The 26,683-nt window shown below is 35.8% G+C and overlaps 1 protein-coding gene across 4 annotated transcripts in view; it reads left to right on the top strand.

Annotated features, from left to right (window-relative positions):
- Window positions 1–25,038, top strand: part of STAG1 (stromal antigen 1) — a 412,760-nt gene extending 387,722 nt beyond the window's left edge. For all 4 annotated transcript variants that reach the window (XM_003789415.3, XM_023513064.1, XM_023513065.1 and 1 more), the window contains 10 exons: window positions 724–863; window positions 3,895–3,996; window positions 6,919–7,067; window positions 7,746–7,874; window positions 13,783–13,988; window positions 18,663–18,837; window positions 20,490–20,600; window positions 21,110–21,224; window positions 22,837–22,917; window positions 23,008–25,038. In XM_003789415.3, the coding sequence (XP_003789463.1) occupies window positions 724–863; window positions 3,895–3,996; window positions 6,919–7,067; window positions 7,746–7,874; window positions 13,783–13,988; window positions 18,663–18,837; window positions 20,490–20,600; window positions 21,110–21,224; window positions 22,837–22,917; window positions 23,008–23,031 (1,232 nt within the window). In that variant the 3' untranslated portion in view covers window positions 23,032–25,038. The remainder of the gene's footprint in view (window positions 1–723; window positions 864–3,894; window positions 3,997–6,918; window positions 7,068–7,745; window positions 7,875–13,782; window positions 13,989–18,662; window positions 18,838–20,489; window positions 20,601–21,109; window positions 21,225–22,836; window positions 22,918–23,007) is intronic.
- Window positions 25,039–26,683: the final 1,645 nt, after the last annotated feature.

Genomic DNA, 26,683 nt, shown 5'->3' with positions numbered 1-26,683 from the left:
TAAGTGCAGGCCAGGATAGGAGAATATCAGTATAGAGCCTAAAATCAATGTTATCATCCACAGCCTTGTTGGAAAAAAATATATGTGTATGACATGGTTTGCAGAATATTTATTTCTCATCTGATAATGTAACTGTTTAGGATGAGTATTAAAAAGTAACTCCTCCATATATTTCCATTACTCCAAATATTTTTCTAAAAGAAAACTTTTTCCTTTTGTCTTGAAATTGTTCAGAAATTTCTTCTCTATGGAAATATGTTAGCACATAAAGAATATTAAAAGAAAAGACAACATTGTTTAAAGTAAATAACTTAGTATTACATGACAAAAATAGCAGTAAAGTAATCTTTATATATCTATAGGGGATTAGTACAAGGACCCCCAGGAATGCTTAAATTTCTTATGTAAAAGATGTCACAGTCAGCCTTTCACATCCATAGATATGGATGGAAGACTATATGGTTTGCTTTTCTTACTCAGTCTTTGCTGTGATGCTCTCCTAGAAGATAACTTTAGTGCCTATTAAATGTTTGATAAATGTGTAACTAAATTCAGCACTCCAGAATAGTTAATCAGTATAACTAAGTTTCTGTCCCATCAGTAACTCAATTGTACCTATTTATAAAGTTACAATATTTATATAGTTTTCACTTATACTGATTATCTGCATTGTTCTTGAATAAAAAGATAAAATTCTTAGCTTATTTATTTTGTTGTGGTTAGAGGGTGATGAAGAAGATGAAGCAAATAAAATCGAAGCCTTACACAAAAGAAGGAATCTACTTGCTGCCTTCAGCAAACTTATCATTTATGACATTGTTGACATGCATGCAGCTGCAGACATCTTCAAACACTACATGAAGGTATAATTCCTTATTCTTATTTTCTCCTTCCATTTAAATGGCAGAGAAATTTGCAATTGAAATGATGATGACAGAAGCTAAAATTGACAGCTTTCACCTATGTAATGTGAATGATTTTTCTGGAAAAATTTATTTTATATAATTATAAAGCTTTTCTGTTATTATTAGTCTGTTTCATTGTATCAGTTCCATTGAGTAGGAGTTTCCTAGCATTTATATGAAAAGAATACATTCATTTTCTGGCTGCTTTCATTTTTATTAGCTACATTTTATTCCTAACGCTCTGAAAAAGCAGTGGCCAGAACTCTTAATAGTGCGGCCTGACAGGCACAGAAAGGAAGGAAAACTCACTTTTCCTGTATTTGCCTTGGTCTTAAGCCAAAGAAAATGTTCTATATTGCCCATATTCAAAATACTGTGTTTGCTATTTGATTTACTTCTGTCTTCATCCATGTTGGGGAATAGTCCAATTCCAGTTATGATACAGTATAGCTAATTCATCATATTTTGCTGAAAAACTGCCATGTGGTGAGCACTGTGCCTAGAGGCCACGGATTTAAATAAAGCATGATTTCTCCAAGAAAGAGTTTACAAATTAATAGAGCAACTTCTATTTGTTCTGTTTCAGCTTATTTTTCTCCATTTAGTCTACAAAGAAATCATGAAAGAATTTGCCAAACTAATTACTGATATCCAGATAGATTACATTTGTCATATTTGCCTGTTGACCTTTATAAACAAAAATGTCACAATATAATAGTGAACTTCTGCTTCCTCTTAGTGACTATTTCATTGATAAGTATTCATAAGCACTGCTTTTAATGCTGTATTTATTGTATGCTCTTACTTAGATTTAAGATCAAGCTCACTGCTGTATTGTTCAGAGTAGTTATATTCCTGATTCCCTTTGATCCCAGGCATTTGTGAAAAAGAATTGTTTAATTTTCCGTATGACCTTCCTTCACTTTCTAAAATCAGAACTATGATTATCTCTCTTTATTTGTTTGGAACTATTATCTATGTCCTTCTATCGCCTTTTCTGTTTTTTACCGTTCCTTAAAGTGCACGATGTTCCACACTCTCTGCAAGTTTGCTTAACACTTGATTCATCTGGCCTAAGAAACCTTCATTTGGAATGACTTCAGGCTCTCATTATCTCCTCACTAAATCTAGATCTCAGTTCTATTTTAAGATGTTTATGGTACCCTTTTATTGTAGTTTTTCCCTTGAGCAAAAAATACAGAAGAATAAAATATGTTGTGTCCTAGTTTTTCCTGGTAATCCCTTAACAATACTGCATTGTTTCTAAGAAGTCAATCTTACTGGCTTGGCACCTGTGGCTCAAGTGGCTAAGGTGCCAGCCACATACACCTAAGCTGGCAGGTTTGAATCCAGCCTGGGCCTACCAAACAACAATGATGGCTGCAACCAAAAAATAGCCAGGCATTGTGGCGGGTGTCTGTGGTCCCAGCTACTTGGGAGGCGGAGGCAGGAGACTCGCTTGAGCCCAGGAGTTGGAGGTTGCTGTGAGCTGTGATGCTACAGCACTCTACCCAAGGTGACAGCTTGAGACTCTGTCTCAAAAAAAAAAAAAAAAAAAAAGAAGTCAATCTTACTCAAAGCTCTTACCATCAGGAGTGCACCTTCATCTTACAATTTATCATTTTTGCACACCTCTGCTCATCGTAGGCTCTAACCTTTTCGTTATTTCAATACATGGCTATGTGACTTTCCTCCTAACTGCTATACATAATTATTAGTTCAAAAATCTGAACTTAAGAAATCTGCCTGTTCAAGTATTTTAGTGTTTTGATATATCTTTATTTTGTTGTTTTTTGAGATAGTTCTTTTTTTCTTTTCCTTTTCCTTGATTTTTTTTTTTTTTTTTTTTAATTTGGAGACAAGATCTTACTATTTTGTCCAGACTGGGCTTGAACTTGCAATTCTCTCTGCTCAGCTCTCCCAAGTAACTAGGACTTTAGACATGCGCCATTCATTGACATAATTAATTTTACTGAAAGGATGATCCCTTTGATCTGCTTCCTCTTTTAGCATCTCATATCATGGAAGCATGATCTGTTTTTTGGATGATTTTGAAATCCAAATGCCAAACTAATATAAATCACTTTTTCACATAGACTTTAGGCTTTAGCTTGGAAATAATACCCAGATTTAATGGTTTTAGATGAAGCTTTTTCTAATTATTTACTCAGAAAATTCTTTAAATCTTATGTCAAAAATATTATAATTTTTCTTAGTTACTATTCAAGATGTCTATGTTTTAATTTTTTGTAATAGCAAAATAGACTTGGGGGGGTGAGATAATATACAAAATATTAAATGAGCAATTAAGTCTGTTATATACTTTATACTTCCCCTTATTTGGGAACCCAGAAGTAAGCAATTTTAACTATTTTGGTTGTATTTCTTCAGAAGGTATCTATCAAAGTTATATTTCTTGATTTGTAACCTTTTAGGGAGTGACTATTGAGTAACATTGTGAAGAATGAGAAACATGGCTTGGCACCGATGGCTCAAGCAGCTAAGGCGCCAGCCATATACACCTGAGCTGGTGGGTTTGAATCCAGCCCGGGCCTGTCAAACAACAATGATGGCAGCAACCAAAAAAAATAGCCGGGCGTTGTGGCGGGCACCTGTAGTCCCAGCTACTTGGGAGGCGGAGGCAGGAGACTCACTTGAGCCCAGGAGTTGGAGGTTGCTGTGAACTGTGATGCCATGGTACTCCACACAGGGTGACAGCTTGAGGCTCTGTCTCAAAAAAAAAAAAAAAAAAAATGAGAAACATTTTACACCTCTTCTCCTGGAATTCCAGTATTTTTTTAGTTTTGTTATTATGAATTACTTCATAATCTTAAATATCAAATAGAAACTTTAGGAAATGTTGTTTACTCTTATGTTTAAGTTGAGGAAATTTAACATGCCTGTATTCTTTTTTCTTTCCCCCAACCTATTCTTTATCACATGAAGTTTCAATAATTTTAAAATTATGTTTACTTTCTTACCCTCATAGTATTACAATGACTATGGCGATATTATTAAGGAAACACTGAGTAAAACCAGACAAATCGATAAAATTCAGTGTGCCAAGACTCTCATTCTCAGTTTGCAGCAGGTAAGGAATTTAGAGGGAAGGAAACAAAGAATGGAAATAACGTTATTGCACTTCTGTATACTTTGTGTCATTTAAACAAAGTCCTCTTCTCAGTGCATCACTGTGGTTACTTTCTAGTGTAAAGACATGGATTACGTGTCCTTTCTTTTGGAAGAGAATCCAAAAGAATATAGTTTGAATTCAAATACAATAGAACCTCCACAATTGACCAACCCTCCCTGCATTGACCACCTCCTTAAGTTGCCCTAATTTTCATAGACTGGACATGCACCACATATACTCAATGGAAGTTCCTTATGTTGACCAGTTCGTTACAGTCCCTTGGATGGTAAGCTTATAGAAGTCCTAATGTAGATGCAAACCTATTCTACTCTTACCCAGATGAAATGTCTAAAAAGAAAAATGTAAAAAGTGTTTAATGAGAAAGGGTACCAGTAATATATAAGAAAATATATTGTTATATTATATTAATAAGATTTCTGATAAATGCCTAATAAGTTAAAATAGAGATTTCCGGGGGCTAGTGGTATGTGCATATATATGTCTACATAAGATTATATATTTAGTAATAATTCAGAGGACATTTTTAAAATCTTTGTTCTGAAGAAGGCACAAAGTGAAAAACTAATCAATGTATGTAAATTTAAATGGGTTTGTACATTAGTCAGCACTTTGAACAAAGTTTAAAAAAATGACAGATTAGGGCAAATATTTTCAGTCATATATTTAAAATTCCACAAATCAGTAAGAAAAATAAATCCTGTAGAAAAATGAACAGGGGATATGAAAAAAGGCATAGCTTCATTAATAGTGAAATACAAGGTAAAATGGGGAGACATTTATTACTGCTGAACAGATTAGCATGAATTACAATAATTGATGAAGAAATGGAGAAAACAGTCCCTTCCCTTTTTTTTCAATTTAATTTGAGGGTACAAACAATTAGGTTACAATGTTTGTATTTGTTAGGTAAAGTTCCTGTTGTAGTTGTATCCCACACCCAGGAAGTGTGCCATATACCCTTACATTGTGCCCATTAGGTGGGAGCACACCCATCACCCTCTTTCCTTGCCTCTTTCCCCCAACTTGAATTGAATTGAGTTTTTCTCTTGTGTGGGCATGTATTAGTTCACCTAATGGCTCATATTAGTATTAAGTACAGTGGATATTTGCTTTCCCATTGTTGTGATACTCTACTAAGAAGAGTGTGTTTCAGCTCAATCCAGGTTAATACAAAAAGATCCCGTTTGAAGGGAGTTGCTCTTGCCTTCTTAGAAGACTGTTTTGCAGTATATTTCAAAATTTAAAATATACATGGTATATTTCCCTTAAGTTAGTAGTTTTGCTTCTAGGTATCTATATGAATATATGCAGATGTATACCAAGATATATGTATGAAGAAGTCTCATTGCAACAATTTCTATAATAGTAATAAATGAAAATAAACTAAATGTCTATCAATAAAAGAATGGTTAAATAAACTGGGATACTCTGAAGTAGTTAAAAAGATTTTTAAGACGAAATAACAAGTAAAAAACGAATTTTAGGACAAAAGAGTAATATGTATTATGATACTATTTATGTAAAGATAAAAACTTTATATGTATATGTATATGTACCTTAAGCCTTTTAACACTGGTGAGATTTAGAGAGAATAATGGTTATTTGGTGGGACAAAGGATATCTTTTTCTTTCATATTCCTTCAAATTTTTTTTATAATGAAAGGTACTCTTTGTAATCACTTTAAATGCAAATTGTAAAGTTTAAGGCTATTGTATATACCTACCTGTGGAAATATTTTAAAAGTTTAAGAATTCATAAACTATTATCTGTGAATTAATTTGAAATCTGTGGGAGAACTTTTCCTTTTGGTTATGACACAGTAAGTAGTTCAGATCAACTCACTGCTGAAGCAAGCTAGAAAGAAGGACAAACTTTTAGAACCCAGGAGCTATTCCAGTGAATGGTGTGATTAAAGTGAATTGAGAAATTGGGAAATGAGGAACTGAAGAAAAAAAATGTTAACAATACATTTCAGGACCTTTGCTATAAAAGGAATCAGAGAAATGGGTTGGTAGCTGGCAAAGGAAATAGGATCAAGAAGTTAGGAGTATTTTTAAGATGGAAGCATCTAATAGAGAAGGAATAATGAATGATGCAAGAGAGAACAGTAAACACAGGAACAAAACCATGCAGTAGGTGAAACCTCATGTACTCCTTTCTTCTTTAGTACATAAGGAGAGGATGGCTTTAAATCAAAGTCTGGATAGTTCACCCCTGATAACAGGAGAGAAAATAGATGTGTATGGATACAATTATTTTTCTAGAGTTGGTAGTAGAATGATAATTGTGTTCATGTTACTGTAGTCCAGAGTTTTTGTTATTATTTTGACAGTGTATAGATAATGCAAATATGTAATTTATAAAAGTCTTCCACCTAGATTAAGAATTTTTTGGTGTATTTTGTTATTGGGTGGAAAAAATCATAACCCCATATATCCAAATGGTCTTTTATATAATGTTCTTATCTAAGACATAATAAATGAAAAAACAAAGTTCTGAACTTTATTTTTTTCATATATTGCCATCTTGTAAAAATAACAGCAAAAAGCATACATAGATGTTTATAAATATATAGTGTATTTCTGTAAATATGTTTTCTTTTCCCATCCTAAAATACATTCTTTATTATTTTTATTATTTAAAAGAAACAATTTCCTAACTGCTTTTAATCATACCACTGGCAGGAAAACTGACTTGAGATTTGAAGTAAGGGAACAGAGTGACTACTTACAGTTCAGTGGAAAGAGAGAAATATATTTCACCTTGTGCCTTTTATGTCTTAAAATTAGCTATTCTGAAAATAAAATTTTAAAATTTCCAAGCCATAGATTTTTTTTTCTTCTTTTTCTTTCTACTAGTTGTTTAATGAACTTGTTCAAGAACAGGGTCCCAACCTAGATAGGACATCTGCCCATGTCAGTGGCATTAAAGAATTGGCACGTCGCTTTGCCCTTACATTTGGACTGGACCAGATAAAGACACGAGAAGCGGTTGCCACACTTCACAAGTGAGTAAGATAAATACTTTCTGTATAAAGAATCTCATTTACTGGAATTTAAATGAAGTAACTGTTACTTGGCCCATTTATAAAGTGACAAATAATAGAATTTTCAAGTTATAAGAAATTTTCAAAGATTATCTAGAGTTTCTCAACTAGTGGGACATTTTTAATTTGAGAAAAACTGATTCGAACCAGCCATCCTTTTCATCTTATAAAGTATAGAAAGGAAAGTTTAGTAACATATTTTTGTCTGGTCTATCAGTAAGAAAATGTTATGGGAGACATGGGTTTAAAAGACTATACCGTACTGATTTGGTCAGCCTCATTAATAACAGAAAGCCTTTTATAAACTTGCACAGCTGTTTATTACAATGCCTGGCTCCAAGAAGCAAAATTTCTGACAATCTAATTACCTTCCCAGGGTATTGTATCATTTCTAAAAAATATACAATGGAATTTAGCTTTGTTGCTATATAGCTATTTTTGGTTTATTTTTCACAATTTATAGTTTTATGCTGTAAATAGTAAGATTAAATATGTATATGTGCAAATATGTCATATAATCACATTAATTTACTATCTCAGATTTTAGTACCTTCTTTGATGATTTCATTACCTTCCCAAATTTTAGCACATTTCTTAACACTATCTGGAAAAATAAGATGATATTTTCTTATACTGCAGGGATGGCATAGAGTTTGCCTTTAAATACCAAAATCAGAAAGGACAAGAATATCCACCTCCTAATCTGGCTTTTCTTGAAGTATTAAGTGAATTTTCTTCTAAACTTCTTCGACAAGACAAAAAGACTGTGTAAGTTGAACATCATAAGAAAAGTGTTTTTTATAATGTTTCCATTATAATTTTAAATGCTTACTTGTAGAAATATTTTTAATCATCTAGATAAAATTTCAATAATTTAGGCTCTGATAGTTTAAGGAATGTACTCTAGAATATTCAGGATGAAATTTAAGCAGATGGAAATGATTTATTCTATAATTTGAAGGTATATAAACATTGGCTTAGCCATTGTATAACCCTTCCTCCTTTTCTTTAATTTCATTTTGTTTTATTTTCCGTTTTATTTGACTTATTTCAAAGGATTGATTTTTCTTCTTGTTTGCTTTTTGTGATCACTGATGACAGTTTAAAGAAATATATATATATGTATATAATTTTTTTAAGTAAATTTTGATGTGGTAAGTTTTGTTTAGAACTAACCTAGAAACTTTTCAAAAGTCTGATACCATAATGATGAAAAGTTTATAAGAAACTAAGATGATACTTATAAAATTGATAGGAAGGAGAGTCAGTTATATTCTAAATAAAAGAAATTTGAAGAGATGATTAATGCTTATATGAATATAAGTGATAGTTTGAAGGAAAGATGTTGACTTCATATTGATCAGAAAACATTTATTGAGTCCCTAATATGGTTAGCTATTGTTCTAAAGCTTATTTTATAATGCAGGGGGACACAGTATAAATAGGCAAGCAAATAAGAATTTCAGGCACTGAAATGGAGTAGGTAATATTATAAAGAATGATGAATGTTCAATATCGGTGGGAGTGGTGTGGTTTGAAAACTTTTTTAATATAGACATTTACATCTGTACATTTTCCACTAAACATTAGCTGAATCCTGTGTTACATTTCAATTTTCATTCATGTCAGAGTATATTTTCATTTCATTTGTTATTTTTTCTTTGGTTATGTAGAAATATTTTATGTAATTTTCACATATTTCTGAATTTCAAATTTTCCTTCTGTTATGGATTTCTAATTTCATTCCATTGTGGTCAGAACATGCATTGTATGATTTCATTCCTTTTAAATTTATGTTTACAACGAATTGATCACAGCCACTCACAGAATGTTTTGTTCTTTCTCCGCTCCCACTGCTTCACTTAAGTAGCCTTTTAAAAAAATTAAATTAAATTTATGAAAGCTTTTTTCAAACATATACTTCATCCTAGACAGTGTTCTATGGATGCTTGAAAAGAATATGTTAATTCTTACGTTATTGGGTATAGTTTTGTTCTGTAGATATCTTATAATCTAATTGGCTTAGAGTTCATAGTGTTTTGCACGTCTTCTGTTTTCTTTTTAATCTTCTACTTAGTTGTCCTATCTGTTTTAAAGGTGGAGTATTGAAGTCTCCAACCATTATTATTGAATTGTCTATTTGTCCCTTCAGTTCTGTGAGTTTTTGCATCATGTATTTTGGGGCTTCACTGTTATATATATATGTATTTTTTAATTGCTTTCAGATATTAAGGGGATATAAATGTTTTAGTTGTAACTTCATATCATGTTTAAGTCAGGGTTTTTCATGTGCCCATCACTACATTATTACCCAATCGGTAAGATTTTATCCCCCTCCCATGTTGTTTCTGCCTTACTGGTTTTCAGTGTCCTTAATGTATTTTGTGCCTTGTGATCCCATACATTTTTAATTGTTATGTTTTCCTAATCAGTTGACTATTAATTCTGAAATTTCATTCTTTGTCTCATTAATTTTTGTCTTAAAATCTATTTTGTCTGATTATTATAACTACTTCAGCTTTATTTTGGTTACTGTTTTGCTTAGTATACTTTTTCCATTCTTTTCACTTTCTGCTTTTGTATCTTTCAATCTAGTGTGTTTCATGTAGACAGCAAGTTGGATCATGTTTTTTTAAATCAACCTGACAATCTCTGCTATTATACTTTTTGTTTTCTACATGTCTTATAGTAGGTTTTTTTTTTCTTTCTCCTTTACTGTCTTTATATTAAGTGACTATTTTCTACTGTGATATATTAATTTTTTAATGATATTTAATAGTATTTTAAAATCTTTTTGTTAGTGAGTTTTCTGGAGGCCTTGCAATACAGCTTTAATTCTGTATAGTTCCGTTTCTTCCCTCTCCCTTTTTTGTGTTACTGTTACACAAAATACATCAATATACATCTTATAAACCCAATAGTACATTATTGTAATTATTACTTGAGATAATCTTATCTCTTTTAAAGCTGTGGTCCCCAGCCCCTGAGCCATAGACTGATACCAGTCTGTGGCCTATTAGGAACCAGACCACACAAGCAGGAGATGAGTGGCTAAGCCAGCAAGCAAAGCTTTCATGTATGTTTATAGATGCATCCCATAGCTTGCCATCACTGCCTGAGCTTCAACTCCTGTCAGATCAGGGGTAGCCTTAGATTCTCCTAGGAGAGCAAACCCTGCTGTAAACTGTGCATGTAAGGGATCTAGGTTGCATGCTCCTTAATATCTAATCTCCCCCCTCCCCCTGACCTCTGGCAGCGCCCATAGCTCAATGGGTAGGGCGCTGGCCGCATACACTGAGGCTGGTGGGTTCAAGCCCAGCTAGGCCAGCTAAAACAATAATAACAGCTGCAACAAAAAAATAGCTGGGCATTGTGGTGGGTACCTGTAGTCCCATCTTCTTGGGAGGCTGAGGCAAGAGAATTGCTTAAGCCTAAGAGTTTGAGGTTGCTGTGAGCGGTGACGCCACAGCAGTGTATCCAGGGTGATAACTTGAGACTCTGTCTCAAAAAAAGAAAATCTCATCTTCCCTATCTCTACCCCCAATCCATTGAATAATTGTCTTCTATGAAACTGGTCCATGGTGCCAAAAAGGTTGGGGAATGCCATTTTTAGAGTTGAGTAGATTAACCCTCCTATTTGACCATTTCTGGTTCTCTTTATTTCCTCCTATAGATCTGAATTATCATCTGCTATCATTCCCATACTCTAATACAACTTCTCTCTCATCACCTCTTTTGTGCTTGTTAGCAAAATTACATTCTTATGTTAAGGGCTCAACAATATAATAATATATGTATTTCTTTATACAATACACAGTTGCTTTTTAAATCAGTTGAGAGGGAAAGAATAAGTAAATATATAATTGTACTGTCTTCTGTATCTACTAAATACCTGTACTGTCATTCCATTTTTTCATGTAAAGTCAATTACCCTCTGGTGTTATTTGCTTTCAGCTTAAAAATCTTCCTTTAGTATTTCTTTTTTTTTTTTTTAATGGAGGAGACAGAGTTTCACTTTGCGTCCTTCAGTAGGGTACATAGCTCACAGCAACCTCTGCCAACCCCTGGATCCCTGGGTTTAAGTGATTCTCTGGCTTCAGCCTCCCAAGTAGCTGGGATTACAGGCGCCTGCCAGAACGCCTGGCAATTTTTGGTTGAAACGGGGTCTCACTCTGGCTCTCCTTCTGGCTCATGCTGGTCTCGAACCTCTGAGCACAGGTGATCCACCTGCCTCGGCCTCCCACAGCACTGGGACTACATGCGTGAGCCACCACGCCCGGCCATCCTTTAGTATTTCTTATAAGGCAGGTCTGCTAGCAACACATTCTCTCAGCTTTTGTCCATCTGAGTATCTTTATTTTATCTTTAGTTTTGATATATAATTTTTCCTGGATATAAGATTCTTGTTTGATAGTTTTTTGCTTTTAGCACTTTGACTATGTCATTCTCCTGCCTTTTGATCATGATTAATTTTATTGGATTTCCTTTGTATGTATGAGTTATTTTTCTCCTATTACTTTGAAGATTTTTTTCTTAATTTTTTGTATCTATTTAGATAGGATCTCACTCTGTCACCCAGGCTGGAGTGCTATGATCAAGCCATAGCTCACTCGAGCTTCAAAATCCTGGGCCCAAACAGTCCACATGCCTCAGCTTCTTGAGTAGCTGGGACCACAGACATGTACCACAATGCCTGGATAATTTTTTATGTTTATTGTAGAGACAATATCTTGCCATGTGGCCCAAGCTGGTCTCAAACTCTTGGCCTCAGGTGATCTCCTGACTTAGCCCCCCCAAAGTACTGGGATGTTCCTAGCCCAAGATATTTTCTGTCTTTGGCTTTCAGCATTTTTCCTATAATGAATCTGGGTGTGGCTATCTTTGCATTTATCCTCTTTGGAATTCACCAAACTTTGTAGATGTATAAATTAATGATTTTTGTCAAATTTGGAAAGATTTAAGTCATTATTTGTCTTCTAATTTTTTCTGCTTCTTTCTTGGTACTCACATTAGGCATATGTCACCAGTCTCCCATATTTCATTTTTCTTCATTCTTTTTTCTCCATATAAGAATAAACATGTAAAATGTCAAGTTAGTGCCACAACCTATTAATAGCCACTAAGGATTGGTGATAAAGCGTTCTTCCAGGGCTGACATGGAAAAAAAGAAAAAGCATGCCGCAGAACAATATAATATTAGCACAGTGGATGATTTAGTAGGCTGTATTCAAATGAATCAGTTGGAGCTCCCAAAATGGAAAATCACTTTGTTTGGGGTTTTTTCCCTCCTTTTTAAAAAAATAAAAATTATATGTATTTAAGGTATATAACATGATGTTTTGATATACATAATGTTGTAAAATAGTTACTGCCATCAAGGTAATTAATACATCCAACTCTCAGGTTTGACTGATCCCAGGAAGGTTCTTCTGGGCTGTTCTTTTTGTTAGACTTCTGGCTGTTCTTTAGAGTGTCATTGTCATGTGTTGATGCTAGTATCAAAGAGCTACCAGCACCCTCTTATCTGCCTCCCATCAGTATTTGTGTTGTCAACTCCCTTAGGAAAGGAATTTTCTACTCTTCATTCCAAATAAATTCAGTTCCCCACTCCTGGCCCTGCCACCACCCCTCAAGAACCATAGAGCTTCTTTTCTTATAGTCTGCCTCAGCCCCTGGGCAGAACTTTAACTTTATGCCATTAAAGGGGAAGTTGGGATGAATGGAATGGGATAGCATCCTTTTTCTCTCAGGATAACAGCTCTTATCTTTTGGGGGAGTAACCCCTGATTCTCAGCTTGCCCCTCCGGGTATGGAACTCTACAGTTCCCCTCCGGGTATGGAACTTTACAATAGAATTGAGGTGGGGCATTGAGGGCTCCAGTGGAGCTGGGCCTGGGATAGAGTTCATACAGTAAGAGTGGAGGCTAGCTAGGAAAAAGGAGCTTCATTCCTCTGGGTTTGCTTCTCAGAATAGGGCTTCTGCAACATAGGGCTAGCTAGGGGTGGGAGGATGAGAAATGAAAATGATGTGCTCTGTTCTTTCAAGGTATCCCCAAGGCTGGGAACTAGAGAAAGAGGAAGCCCTACTTTCTCAGCCATTTGCCTTGGGTAAAGTTTTCACAATACAGAGCCATAGTAGGGGAGAGGGGACAAGGGAACAGGAGGTAGTTCAAATGCTACAAACTCTTGCTGTTCTTACCAATATTTATTAGATTTCTTGATTAAATTTGTCTCTACTTACTCTTAAGACAATTTACAAAGACTTAAAAAAATTATTCTGTTTTATCATCTTTAGTTAAAGATAAATCCAGAAATCCTGCTTTGGTTTGAACACCTTAAAAGAAAATACAGTCATCTTTGTGATCCAAACTTCTGATATTTTTTGAACATTGGTGTTAAAAAGCAAACGAAGAAATATAGGAGATGCCCGCACACACGCACACACACTACACATAACCTTAGTCATATATTGTTGTTAAGTATTCCAGGAATATGTGAAGCAAAACCTTAAATTTTCAGTCCCTCTCTTTCCAAAGGTGACCATTGTTAACAGTTTAAATGTATATCTGTAGGCATTGTTCACAACTTGCAGAAAAAGAGCCTTAGGGAAGAAATTAAATTAGTGATACATGTACTGCTTCCTTAAAAAGCACTGCTGCTTCTTTTGTGTTTCTAGTCATTCCTACCTGGAGAAATTTCTTACCGAGCAGATGATGGAAAGGAGGGAAGATGTATGGCTTCCACTCATCTCCTACAGAAATTCATTAGTCACTGGGGGTGAAGATGATAGAATGTCTGTGAACAGTGGAAGTAGCAGCAGCAAAACATCCTCAGTAAGGAATAAGAAAGGACGACCCCCACTTCATAAAAAACGAGTAGAAGGTAAGTGTGCCTTTACACTATGTGACAGTTTGCCTAGGGTTATAGAGATGTACTGACAAATAATGTATCGATGCAAGGTAATAATGTTAGTCAGATGATTTCCTTGTATATTTGATAGATACTGAGATGGTCAAGCAAAAAGGTTGTAATAGACAAAGTTAGACAGAAAAGGGTCAAGGATATCCAGTTACAGTGGTCATGCTACTATAGTCCCAGCTCCTGGGATGCTGAAGCAGGAGGATGACTTGAGCCCAGGAGTTTGAGAATAGCCTGGATAACATAGTGAGACCCCATCCCCCCACCCCAAAAAGGGGAAGAAAAGAAAAAGGGTCAAGGAAAAAGCATTTTAAGAAGCATAGAGCAGAGAAGAAATAAGCCCAAAGAAATAGTTTTGAAGATCTGTGAAATTGACATCCAATGATCCTCTAATACATTAAAATTTAAAATAAGATAGACAAATTAAATACCAGAATAGCTTTCTAGTCTGCCACTTGACTAGATAATTTATTTTGTATGTATGACAGCAATGGCCAAATACAGTTTTATCATTATAACGCCTCTTGAACTGTGGGGAACTGGAAGTTGAATTGTCATAAAAATTGATCAGTAGTAGGTATTCCCATATCCAAAAAGACTAAAAATTACTTCTACAGCATTCCTGTCCAATTTGCTGAGAAAAGCCTCCACATGAAAATGCTTATTTCCTCAAATAATCTTCCCCTTTCTTATAAATTTTCTCCAAACCAGGAGAGGAGAGCTTCAGTCTGATTCCTAGTCTTTTGCTCCCTTTTAGAACTTCCTATTCATCTATCTTTCTTTTTTTTTTTTTTTTAGAGACAGAGTCTCATCTCATTACCCTCAGTAGAGTGGTGTGGCATCACAGCTCACAGCAGCCTCCAGCTCTTGGGGCTTATGTGATTCTCTTGCCTCAGTCTCCCAAGTAGCTGAGACCACAGGTGCCATCCATAATGCCTAGCTATTTTTTTGTTGCAGTTTGGCTGGGGCCGGGTTTGAACCCACTACCCTTGGTAATGGCGCTGGCACCCCACTCACTGAGCCACAGGCACTGCCCACTATTCATCTTTGATCATCCTGCCTCTGCTGTCTAAAAAAGCGACTCACTAAAAGTTTTGCTAAAATTTGTGGCAAAATTTGTTAGAATTTAAATCTAATGTTTCTTTTCATGACTGGGGAGGCATTATTGACTATTGATAAAGAGCGCAGATTCTATCATTATCAATATTATTATTATTTCAACCAGGGTCTTACTCTGTTACCCTGCATAGAGTCCCTTGGCATCATCATAGCTCACAGCAACATCAAACTCAGGGGTCCTCAAACGTTTTAAACAGGGGGCCGGTTCACTGTCCCTCAGACTGTTGGAGGGCCGGACTGCGGGCCCCAGGATGACTCGGCTGCTAAGCAGGACAGGCAGCGGCAGCAAAAACACCAAGCGGGCCAGATAAATGTCCCTAGGCAGCGGCAGCAAAAACACCAAGCGGGCCAGATAAATGTCCCTAGGCAGGCTGCATGTGGCCTGCCGGCCATAGTTTGAGGACATCTGCTTAAACTCTTGCTCAAACAATCCTCCTTCCTCAGCTTCCTGAGTAGCTGGGACTATAGGCACCTCCCATCACACCCAGCTAGGTTTTCATGAAAAGCACAAATTCTAACATCAGAGTTCCAGAATTCAAAGCTGGTTTTCTCATATATCAGCTGTGTGACCTTTGAGCATATTACTTAATATGTTTAAGTTTCAGTCATTGATCAAATGAAGTTTGATCAGAGTGCCTGTCCTGTCAGTTACTAGGAATATTAAATTAGATACTCTAAATAAAACCCTTACTACATACACAGTACTGAGCACAGTGTTTGCCACATAGGTAGCATTCAATGAATGTTAGCATATTATCATTATATAGTAATTTCTTATCTAGCATCAGTCAGTGGATTAGGCAGCATCTGTATTTCAAAGAGAATAAAAAAATTCATTCTAAATGTTAAAATTTAACAAAATCTTCACAAAGTTTAAGATTTCCTTTCAGGTTTCAGCTTTGGGACTTAAGTCTTTATAGTCCAGAGAATGACAATATAAAATTCTTTCTTTGTACTAGAGGATTTGGACTTTTCTCTAAAGAATGACTCCAGTCATTTCCCTTTGAATTTGTCTTCTAGAGCAGCCCCTATCAAATTGTTCTGTATCTAAATCTTTTTTCCCCCCTACTAACAACTTTTCTTAGATCTCACATTCTTATTATCCAACACTGAGTAAATCTTTTGTTATGTACTAGGAGTGTGTTTTACATATATTGTATCATTTAATCATTTGACTAATATTTATAAGGTACTTACGTCAGTTACTGGCACATAAATGTTGTATAAATGTTTTATAAATCAACTCTATCATCTAAATTTTATACAGAAGAAATTAAGGTTTAGAGAATTTATAAAGCCATATATAATTCTGTAATGGAGCAGTCAGTTATCTTCAGGGTTAAGGTAAGCATATATAGAACAGATAACCTAATTCAGTAATTGTTAAATTGCAAAAAAGAAAACTAGCTCTGTATCAAATTGAAATTTACAAAATCATGAAAATAGGTTACATGCCTAGAAATCCTAGGCAACAGAATTCTTTGGAATGAAGAAGAAAGGGTACTACAAGAAATGTTTTCATTGAGGAATATTTAAATTAAGGGCTATAAGAGTCTGCTCAAGAAAAGTGAGTTCTTCCTGAAGTTACTCATTCAGTAAGTCTCTACCAACCACCATCTTCCTAAGAACTGTGCTAAGTGCTACAGATTAGGTATTAATAAAGCAATTCATAGTATAGATGGGGAGAGAAGAGAAACAAGTAATTTGACTTCAGCATAAGAACTGCTATGATCAGGGCATGATTGACCAAACTTCTAATGAATCCGGAATGATTTTCTGGGGGAAAAAATGACACGTATTAGAGAGCTGACAGATGAGTTTACCATGTTCAGAACCTAAATGATACTTCACATTTTACCATAAAATTCTAAGTGTGACACAATAAAACTTCTAATTAAATGTTGAATGAAAAGTGGTATGAATAAACCGTGAGTAGTAAGCTTCAGATCAGCAGAATGATCTTAATTAGACAATGGGTAGGGGTTTCTAGGGTCAGAAAAGCCAATCCAGAAGGTACACATGTGTCTGACAAAATATTGGAAACCTGAGAAAGATGGAATGCTTGATGGCAACATGCACACATCTCTGTTGACCTAATTGGGGGAGGAAAAACAGGAGTCATACTATACTTTGTGATTAAAATTTCTTCAGAAGGAAAACAATAGCAGTTACAGGCTTTTAAAAACCTTCTCATATTAAAACAACTTAAAATTTTTATAGGTAGAATCTTTTCTTGTTTTAAGAGATAAAAGTCTCTCTGTTGCTCAGGCTGGGGTGCAGGTGGCAGCAGTGATAGCCCATGGTAACCACAAGCTCCTGGGCTCAAACAGTCATCCTGCCTCAGCCTTCTAAAGTGCTGGGATTATAGGCATGAGTTACCACACCCACCAGAAACTTTATAATTATGTAATATTATATCATGACAGTTTAGGTATTCCTTGAAAGACTTTTTTTTTTTTTTTTTTTTTGTGACAGAGCCTCAAGCTGTCCCCTTGGGTAGAGTGCTGTGACATCACAGCTCACAGCAACCTCCAACTCCTGGGCTCAAGCGAGTTTCCTGCCTCTGCCTCCCAGGTACCTGGGACCACAGGTGCCTGCCACAACGCCTGGCTATTTTTTGGTTGCAGCCATCATTGTTGTTGGCGGGCCGGGGCTGGATTTGAACCTGCCACCTTAGGTGTATGTGGCTGGCGCCTTAGCCACTTGAGCCATAGGCGCTGAGGCGAAAGACTTTAAATGTAACTTACACACATGACAAATCACATACCTGCTCATACAAAATAGTATAAAATTAAGTCCTGAGTGAGCAGGAATGATAAATACTTCCTCTAGAACAGTGGTTCTCAGCCTTCCTAATGCTGCAGTTATTTTTATTGTTACAAAATGGTCACGATCCACAGGTTGAGAACCGCTGCTCTAGAAGTTACAAGAATAGTAATTGAGGACTGAGTGGCATGATCAGGGAAGGTGTCCCTAAAGGACTTAGAGGCATGAAAACAACCTCTACCCTTCTACACTTGTATAACCTGGCAAAAAAAAACAAAGTTATTTCTCTGGTGACACGTTCATTTGTGTAAAGGGATGTGCTGATTTCTCCATAATGGCCAACCAGATCATAAGCACTACTGCTTAGGGTCCTTGTGAAGCCAAGGGAAGAGGCCTTTTATTGCTTAAGCAAAGGAAGGTTGGAGAGGTTCATCTGACCACCCTCTTCCCCTTCTAGGGTGAAAAAATCCTCAGAGATTGGGCAGTCCTTCAGAGAAAATAATGTGATGATAGCAAACATTTGATCATTGCGTGCATTATCTCATTTAATCCTTCCAACTCTGTAAGGATTTTGTATATGAGAAAACCAAACCTTGGAAGTTTAATAATTTATACAAAGATCATACAAGTAGTATAACTAACATTCACACTAGGCAGTCTAACTTAAGAGCCACACTTTTCAAGTTTATGCTAAAATTGCCACCAGAGTTTGCTCCACCCATAATAATATGTGACTTAACTGGAATTTTATAGATGAGAGTCTGGATAATACATGGCTAAACAGGACTGACACCATGATTCAGACTCCTGGCCCCCTGCCAGCACCACAACTCACTTCTACCGTACTGCGGGAAAACAGCAGGCCCATGGGAGAGCAGATTCAAGAGCCTGAGTCTGAACATGGTTCTGAACCAGACTTTTTACACAAGTAAGTTGTAAAAACTGTGTTCTTGGCATAAAAATTTTAACTGTTAAAGAAGGTAAAACTATTTAGAACAAATGTCATTTGTTCATCAAAGCATATTGCTGGTCAGTTTGTGAGAAAGCAAAGCCACAAATAGGTGATTTTTATGAGAAGATCTATAAAATGTCTTAAAACGTTGCACGTATCAGTTCCTCAGAGTTCACAAATCCTTAAAAATGTATAGTGTCTAAGGGCTAATTTTAGCCAGTTTGCATTTTCATCGGGTAGATTTACTTCTTTTCAGGAACCTACCAAGAGAGTAGTGTAGGTTACTTTTTTGGCAAGAGAAACCTTTAAGAGCCTCTGCTAAGTTGTCAGCAGTCTGAACACCAAGAATATAGACTTTGTATTACCTTTATCATCCATTTAAATGATTGATAGTATTTTAACTTGGTTACATTAATATTTTAAAGTTAAACTGTTTGTGGATTAAGAATTTCTAACATCTTATTTGTTAAATTCAGAGAATAGAATCTCTTAAAGAATCAAGGTCCCTTAACCTTTGTCCCCATGCTAGCACTTAAAATGTTTTCTAGTATACGCGGCTCTGAAAATTGTAGAGAAAGCAGCATGCCTGTGTGAGTTTTGCTATAAAAATCTTAACTTCTGTTGTTTTCCATCCAACTTCAAAATTCTCTTAGCTCCTCACTTACAGTTCTGGTGTATAGTGAAGTAATGTAAATTATTCTGATGGATAAAAGGGAGAATTCTCCCTTGAACTCAACTTTAGCAAGTTGAAAATGGAAAGAGATGATATTAAAAGTATTCCGATATGGATTTTATACAACCCCCCTTGCTTTTTAAAGTATCTGCCTCTCCAAACCTGAGAGGACAGTTGTTGTTAACCATTGCATAAATGGGGCATTCTTGTGCCGCTGAATGTCCTAGTAGAAGGTGATTTGCCTTATTACCAGTATCCCCACAGTTCTTCCTATAGGGGGGGTTTCTTTTTGAGCAGCTTGCTTTGTCTACCTCACTTTACCACTTGTCAGTCCTGTGGCTGTGGTCTCTCTTGTTTTCCCTGCTCTAGGTTCATAGGTTTAATCAAATTGGTTAGCTCCACATGATCTAAAGATAGCTACTTAGAACTTCATGTGACAGATTTTATAAGCTAAAAATCACTAATTTACATTCTGTAAAATTTCCAAGTGGTGTGTTTATACAAGTTCCCATGTGCCAGTAAGTAGAGAATACAAGTGGAGATTTAGTTCCATAAGAAACCGAGAAAAGAAGTTATACTCATCCCTATTCACCTCTGGAGAGCTTTCAGCTGCCACACCAGCATTTTTTCTGTTTCTTAGGGGCTTGCTCTGCAGCTCGGTATGCCTTGACTGGGGCAGCAGTCCAAGACACTGAGAAGCATCATTGCTAGGCAGAGATTTGGGGATCAAAGCCAAAAGATAGTTTAAGCATCCAACAAGTAGCCCTCACCAGCTTCTCTTGGAGACTGCAGGATCTCTTCGGGCAGCTTACTGCCTTTTTTGTAAAAGCACTGGAATAAGTCCAGTTAATTCCTCCTACCATGGGAATTAAGTCAGCCAACCATGGCTTTTTTAACATGGAACTTATTAACTAAATTCATCTGCCACAAAATGAATAATAATACCCTCTCTTAGTCCTCAGATGCAGATCTCTTGGTTAGGCCAGCCAAAGTTAGAAGACTTAAATCGGAAGGACAGAACAGGAATGAACTACATGAAAGTGAGAACTGGAGTAAGGCATGCCGTGTAAGTGTTAACATTGAGTATCGCAAAAACATAATAACTGGTCATTTTGTGAAATGACATGGGTGTCTAATGTTTGCTCTTATGAGTTAAAATTATAATTCTTGATATGCAGCATAGGAAAGGAATGGAGGCTCTTGAGACTTTCAGCATTTAAATCCTACTACTGCTGTGTTGGGTAGGTTCTACTCTAAAACATTTGTTCCTCAAATTCCTTATTTGTAAAATTGGGATAATAATAGTACCAATGAGAGTTTGGAGTAATTGACACATAGTTAAATAAATGTTAACTATTATCATTATTATTACATTTAGTTACCCTTCCTTCTGATGAGTTGAGATGAAATCTTTGGTGAACCAAAGGAATGGTCCTTAATTATTCTGGAGATTAATGTTAGAATTTGTGTAGTCTATGTAGGTCATTATTAGAACAATAGAAGAGCTAATCTAAGAAAAAGCTGGAAGTTCAAATTGGTTAAGTCTGAACAGCTTTCTGACCTTTTCCTTACCAGTCGGGGTCTGATGGAGGAAGATGCTGAGCCCATCTTTGAAGATGTGATGATGTCATCCCGGAGCCAGTTAGAAGATATGAATGAAGAATTTGAAGACACCATGGTTATTGATCTGGTAAGGAAATTCACTGTATTTTGTTGTTGTTAAAATATGTGATTTCATTGGTGTAGCATGATCCTCTTGTAATTGTTCTCAGAACACTATGGGAGGAAGAGTAAAGTGAGGAGGTGGTAACATTGACAACAGTGGTGATTTGGATTAGCTTGTGTATTTTTCAAGCCTGCTTTAAAGCCATCATGTTTTGAATTCTGGGAATAACAGGAACTGGTTCCTTCTTTTTATCTTCTTAAAAGAGCTCACACCAGATCTTTCGGCATAGTGTGTATAGCTGGCCTTTTACTGTGTTTCAACATTACAACCAAATACAGAAAATGGAACTTTTTTAAGCAGTATTAAACATGTTTGAGATAAGGAAATTTGAGTATGGACTTGATAAAGGTGAGCCTAAGAAATTATTTTTTTCAGGAATAGTAATGTATAGTGCTTATGTTTTTAAAAAGACTTCATGAGCTATAGATAACATTGAAGTAATTATAGGTGAAATGACATGGGGAAGAAAGACAGTAAGGATCAGTGGAACAAGATTGCCCAAATGTTTGATAATTTTTGAAATTAGGTGGTGGGTACATAGTGAGAAATTCATCATACTGCTTTCTCTGTATATTGGGCTGCCATAACAAATACCACACAAACTGGTGGCATAAACAGACTAACTTATTTATTTATTTTACATTTCTGGAGGCTAGAAGTCTGAGAGGAAGGTGTCTGTAGAATTGATTTCATTTTGAGGCTTCTCTCCTTGGTTGGTAGATGCCTGGCCTTCTTCCTTTTGTCTTCAGATGATTTTTCCTGTATGTGTGTACAATACCAGTCATATTTGATTATCGCAGTGTTTTAAACCTTTTGTATCTTAACGGCACACTTTAAATTATGTTGACCAAAAAAAAAAAAAAAAGAGTAAAACAAGTTTGAACTTCTTTTGAAAATAATTTAATTAACAGTCTTTAAACTTTTTCACAGCATACCTAAGATCCTCTCATGGCATGCTGGATTAGGGCCTACCCATATGACCTCATTTTACCTTAATTATCTTTTGAAGATTCTATTTCCAAATAGAGTTAAATTCTGAGGTACTGGAGGATAGGGCTTCAATATATAAATTGGGGAAAGAGGTGCATATTTCAGCCCATAACATTCTGCTTTGTATGTTTTGCATTTTCCATCACGAAAAGTTTTAGTAAGATCGTGTTGTTCAGATCTATAAATTCCTTTTCCCTATCCCCAGTAGCTTTCTCCATCTATCTGCTTTGGGTAATTCATTAACGTTTATCACATAGTATTTGATCAATTCTATAAATGTTCCATGACTTAAAAGGGAAAGTATGTTCTGTATTTTAGGCCAAAAATTATTTATATGCATTAATGTATTCAGTTTACTCCTTTTAGCTTTAAAATCTTTTTTTTTCTGTCTACATGATAATTAAAAGCCAAAAGTATTATTTTTTTACTCTTCATTTCATATAAAAACCAGATTTTCCTTGTCCTTTCAAAATTGACCTTTAGCAGTTGCGTATATTTATGATACTGTCAGATATCAGCTAATTATAACAATTTATTGTCTTAATGATCTCAGGAAAAAAATAAAGTAACTGATTTCTCTTTCTAGCCTCCATCAAGAAATCGGCGAGAGAGAGCTGAGCTGAGGCCAGACTTCTTTGACTCTGCAGCTATCATAGAAGATGATTCAGTAAATGTTTAAATTATTACTGCTTCTTATTTTATGGTTTCTTCCTTTTTTTATGCATGAAATTAATTTTGTTTTTCATTATGTTTCTAGGGATTTGGAATGCCTATGTTCTGAAGTCTGAAGAAAATTTACAAATTTGGAACTCTATTATTTAGAGCTAGAGGCCTATATACTGTGATAGCTTGTATGGGGAAAAAACACTTTTGATGTGATCTGATTTTTTTTTAAATCAAATGATTAAGGTCAATCCCTTTTTGCAGTGACAGAGAAGAGGAGCATGTAAATTAACCCAAGAGAATGTCACCTCAGAAAGACTGGCCTTAAAATCATTTGTGTCCTAATATTGGACTTATCCCAATACAGATGTGTGTGTTTTTCGGAGGGAGGAAAATATTTTAAATTTTTAAACAGCTGTCAAGATAAACACTGTTATACACCTGTTTTATGAAAACAGCATTGAGTAAAAAAAAAAAAAAAAAAATATTTTTAACTTTATTTTCCTGTTGTACAATTTAAAAACCGTTTTAACATTTTGCCTTTTTATGTTTTAAAAGCTAACCATTTTTATTAAACCTATGAGTAAGCAGCTCATCCTAATTGTTGAAGAGTGTTTTGGAGCTCACTGGATTTGGTTGACCTTGTGGAACACAGAAATATGAAGGAGCAGAACATTGACAAGCTAAGATGAAATTCTGACATAGTGCATCTCTGCCAAAAACCACACACCCTCTGTGGATATGGATATGATTCCCAGATTTTATATACTCTTGAATAAAAAGGTTTATTTTTATTTATAAGTGGGCATAAAATAAGAAATGTCCATGCAGCCATTTTTCCAACAAATGCTGTACATCATTCATTTTATATAGAATAGGGAGATTCAAATACAGTGCATTTTCTATTGGTATTTGTTCTGTGCATTTTTAGCAACTTCTACCAGCAAATAAAGTATTCTCAGTAAAACAAAAATGATTCTCAAGCTATCAGTTTGCTGTTTTTACCACTTATTTCATACCCTGCCAAATTCAAGTTACACAGACTTCAGTTTTCTTAAGATAATCATCAAGAAATCCTTTGCCATTCAGAAATAATTCTAAGTGTAACATAATTGTGTCTACTTCCCATGCACTTAATACCTTTACACGCTAATTTTGTGAATTAAGTTTACTGATTATAGAAGTATGTGCTGCATAGAAGTCTGTGCTTAGAGGGTGAAGTTCCTAAGCTTACCTTGAAATACAGCTACATTTCAGTGTTAAATGTGCATATTAAGAATAATTCTTTTGGGGAAAGAAATTATGAATCTTCAGGACAGTCTTATGGTTTAGCGTTACATTCTGCTTAGACTTTTATGACTTGCTGCTATTACTGTTTTAAAAAGCCCACTTAGTTTTTTCCTTTCTGATTTTTAAAGTAAGGCTCAAAATTTCCAAACTAATCCATCCACAGCTGTATCTGAGCTGGTTTTTAATGTAGCTGCAACAGAATCATGAGGCTTTCTCTTTTTATCAAATCAAAAGCATTTTTTAAAATTCATGCACCCAATGATTATCTTTTATGAGGAAAGCAAAATGGATGATATTATTCATCCTTTTATTAAACAAATGAAACTGAGATTTTTCTCAACATTTGTATAGTTCAGAAAAAACTTGGTCACCAAATGTTTTGTCTGCTAATTCAGCAATTCCTGGGCTCCAGTTAGGGAAGCTGGGGCCTTTTCTCCCAGAAATGTGATCTTCACTCAAAGTAAAGGAATGACTAGGCAGGAATGACTAGACTGTCCATCCCAGCCCTGCCTGCCTGCATTCTGGGAGACAGCAAGCCACGAGGTGCCCTGGCACATGCACACACCTATCCTTTGCTTGACAGTCTCATGTGGAAAACAGCGGCTGACAGTATTGCAGACTACCATGTAACAACAACAAAAAAGGCTTAATATCAACTCCAATGGGTTTCCAGTTCAGTTTAAAGTCAATCAAATTTTTGTATTTTCAGTGTCTCCTTGATTGGTTTTGCTAGTAATTCTGTAAATTGTACATTTGCAATATGAGGTTTTTTTTTCCTTTTGTACAATTTGAAACTGATGCTTCACCTTTCCTTTAATAAACTATTCAAAATCAGGCTTGTGGTAGTCATCCTATTGTTCCTAAAAGGTAAAACTTTTAAAGAGACTATTTCCTGTCTTGCTGCTCTTGAGAGAGTTTGCTTAATCAGGTATTTGTTAAATGATGGCAAGTTCACTGTATTAGTGAGATTTTGTCTTTTTTTAAGAAAGCATAAATTTATAACTAGCTTTCATTACTTGGATTTCCCTAGAGAGAACAGGTAAGCCAAGCCATTTGTGGTTTAAAAGGGAATCTCTTACAGGCTGAGTTTTGGATGAGGCCTTCAAGGAACATCCACTGACCCATAGTGTGGGTCCTTCCCTGCTTGAGAACCAGATCCTGGGCTTCTGTGCATGGTTGCCTACTAACAGTAGACCTTTAAAAACCATGAAGATTCAACATAGCTATAGAAATGAGGCCTGGCTCTTGGCATTAGAACCAGACCTTGCTCTTAAGAAATTGTGTTCTATATACTTCATGGGCCTGGTCCTATTGTGTTTGGGCTGAGTTCATTAAACAGTAACATACCTGTGCAGAAAAGGCAGACATGTAGGAGATAAATCAGCAGGTGAGCTCTTGAGACGGCTAAAAAGGGAAGCTTGTCTGTGACGGCTCATCTTGAAGAATATAAGATTCTAAGAATAGTTCAAGGCTTTTCCCTTGGACTTGGGTCTGTGTGACTTCCCTTGGGTCAGACTTGCATATCTCCCAGCTATTACCTGACTGTAACTCCCTATTTGACCTTTTTCCCAGATAATTGTTCATAACGCAAGGAAGAGTATCTTCATGGGAAACAAAGGTTTGGTGCCCAGTCATTTCCGTGTCAGATCAGACTCAGGTAAGGTTCTTTCCCTGCCTGGAGAGTCTTACTCTATGGTGATCACTATATCAGGTTTCAGTTTTTGAAGTTATCTTTCTGCTCCCAGGGACACATAAAGGAGATATTTTCACCATGTAGGACAGGAGGGACATGGTCAGAACTTAACTCCTTAACTGCTATATCAGCTAGAATATGACAGCTGGTTTCCACAGAGACCCTAGACTGAGGTGGTATTATCAAGTTGGCTGTAGCTCCTGCTTAAAATGGTGCAACTCCTACGCTGACATCAGAAGCACAAGACCATGAAGACTCATTGTTATCACCAAAAAAGTAAAGTCACAGCTCCCCAGAAATTTTTTGGAACCAGAAAGACTTAAAACATTCACATCTATTAAATACATGAAGTACTGGCTGATTCATAACTCCATCAAGAGTGTTAATTAAGCATATGGGTGAGCCTCCTTTACAGGCTTCTTTGGCTGAGCCAGACTACATCTTAAACAGCATGACCAGGAGAAAAGTATCATTGCATTTAGAGGCAGAGAACCAGGCTGAGGAGACCAAGACCTCAAAAGGGGAGGTGGAATAACTTTTCACAACAAAAGCACTTTCTGCCAAGCACTAGAAGGCTGTATTGTGAATGTGCTCATGACTCTAGCAACTCAAAAAGATGCCATCTGTTGGTACTACTATGTAGTGGATTCGTGCATGAGAAAGGAAACTGACCACCACCTTTCTCACCTGTACTCACCCACACCCTTATCTCACCTGCCTTATTAGTTCAGTGGCAATACTTTGGGAACACAGGCTTGGAGTGAAACATGTCTGACTTCAACTCAGT

Source organism: Otolemur garnettii, unplaced genomic scaffold, assembly GCF_000181295.1.
Source record: "Otolemur garnettii isolate 467f Iridium unplaced genomic scaffold, OtoGar3 scaffold00032, whole genome shotgun sequence".
Taxonomy (NCBI): Eukaryota; Metazoa; Chordata; class Mammalia; order Primates; family Galagidae; genus Otolemur; species Otolemur garnettii.
The sequence above is the reverse complement of the archived record's forward strand: the minus strand, read 5'-3'. Positions and strand labels throughout refer to the sequence as shown.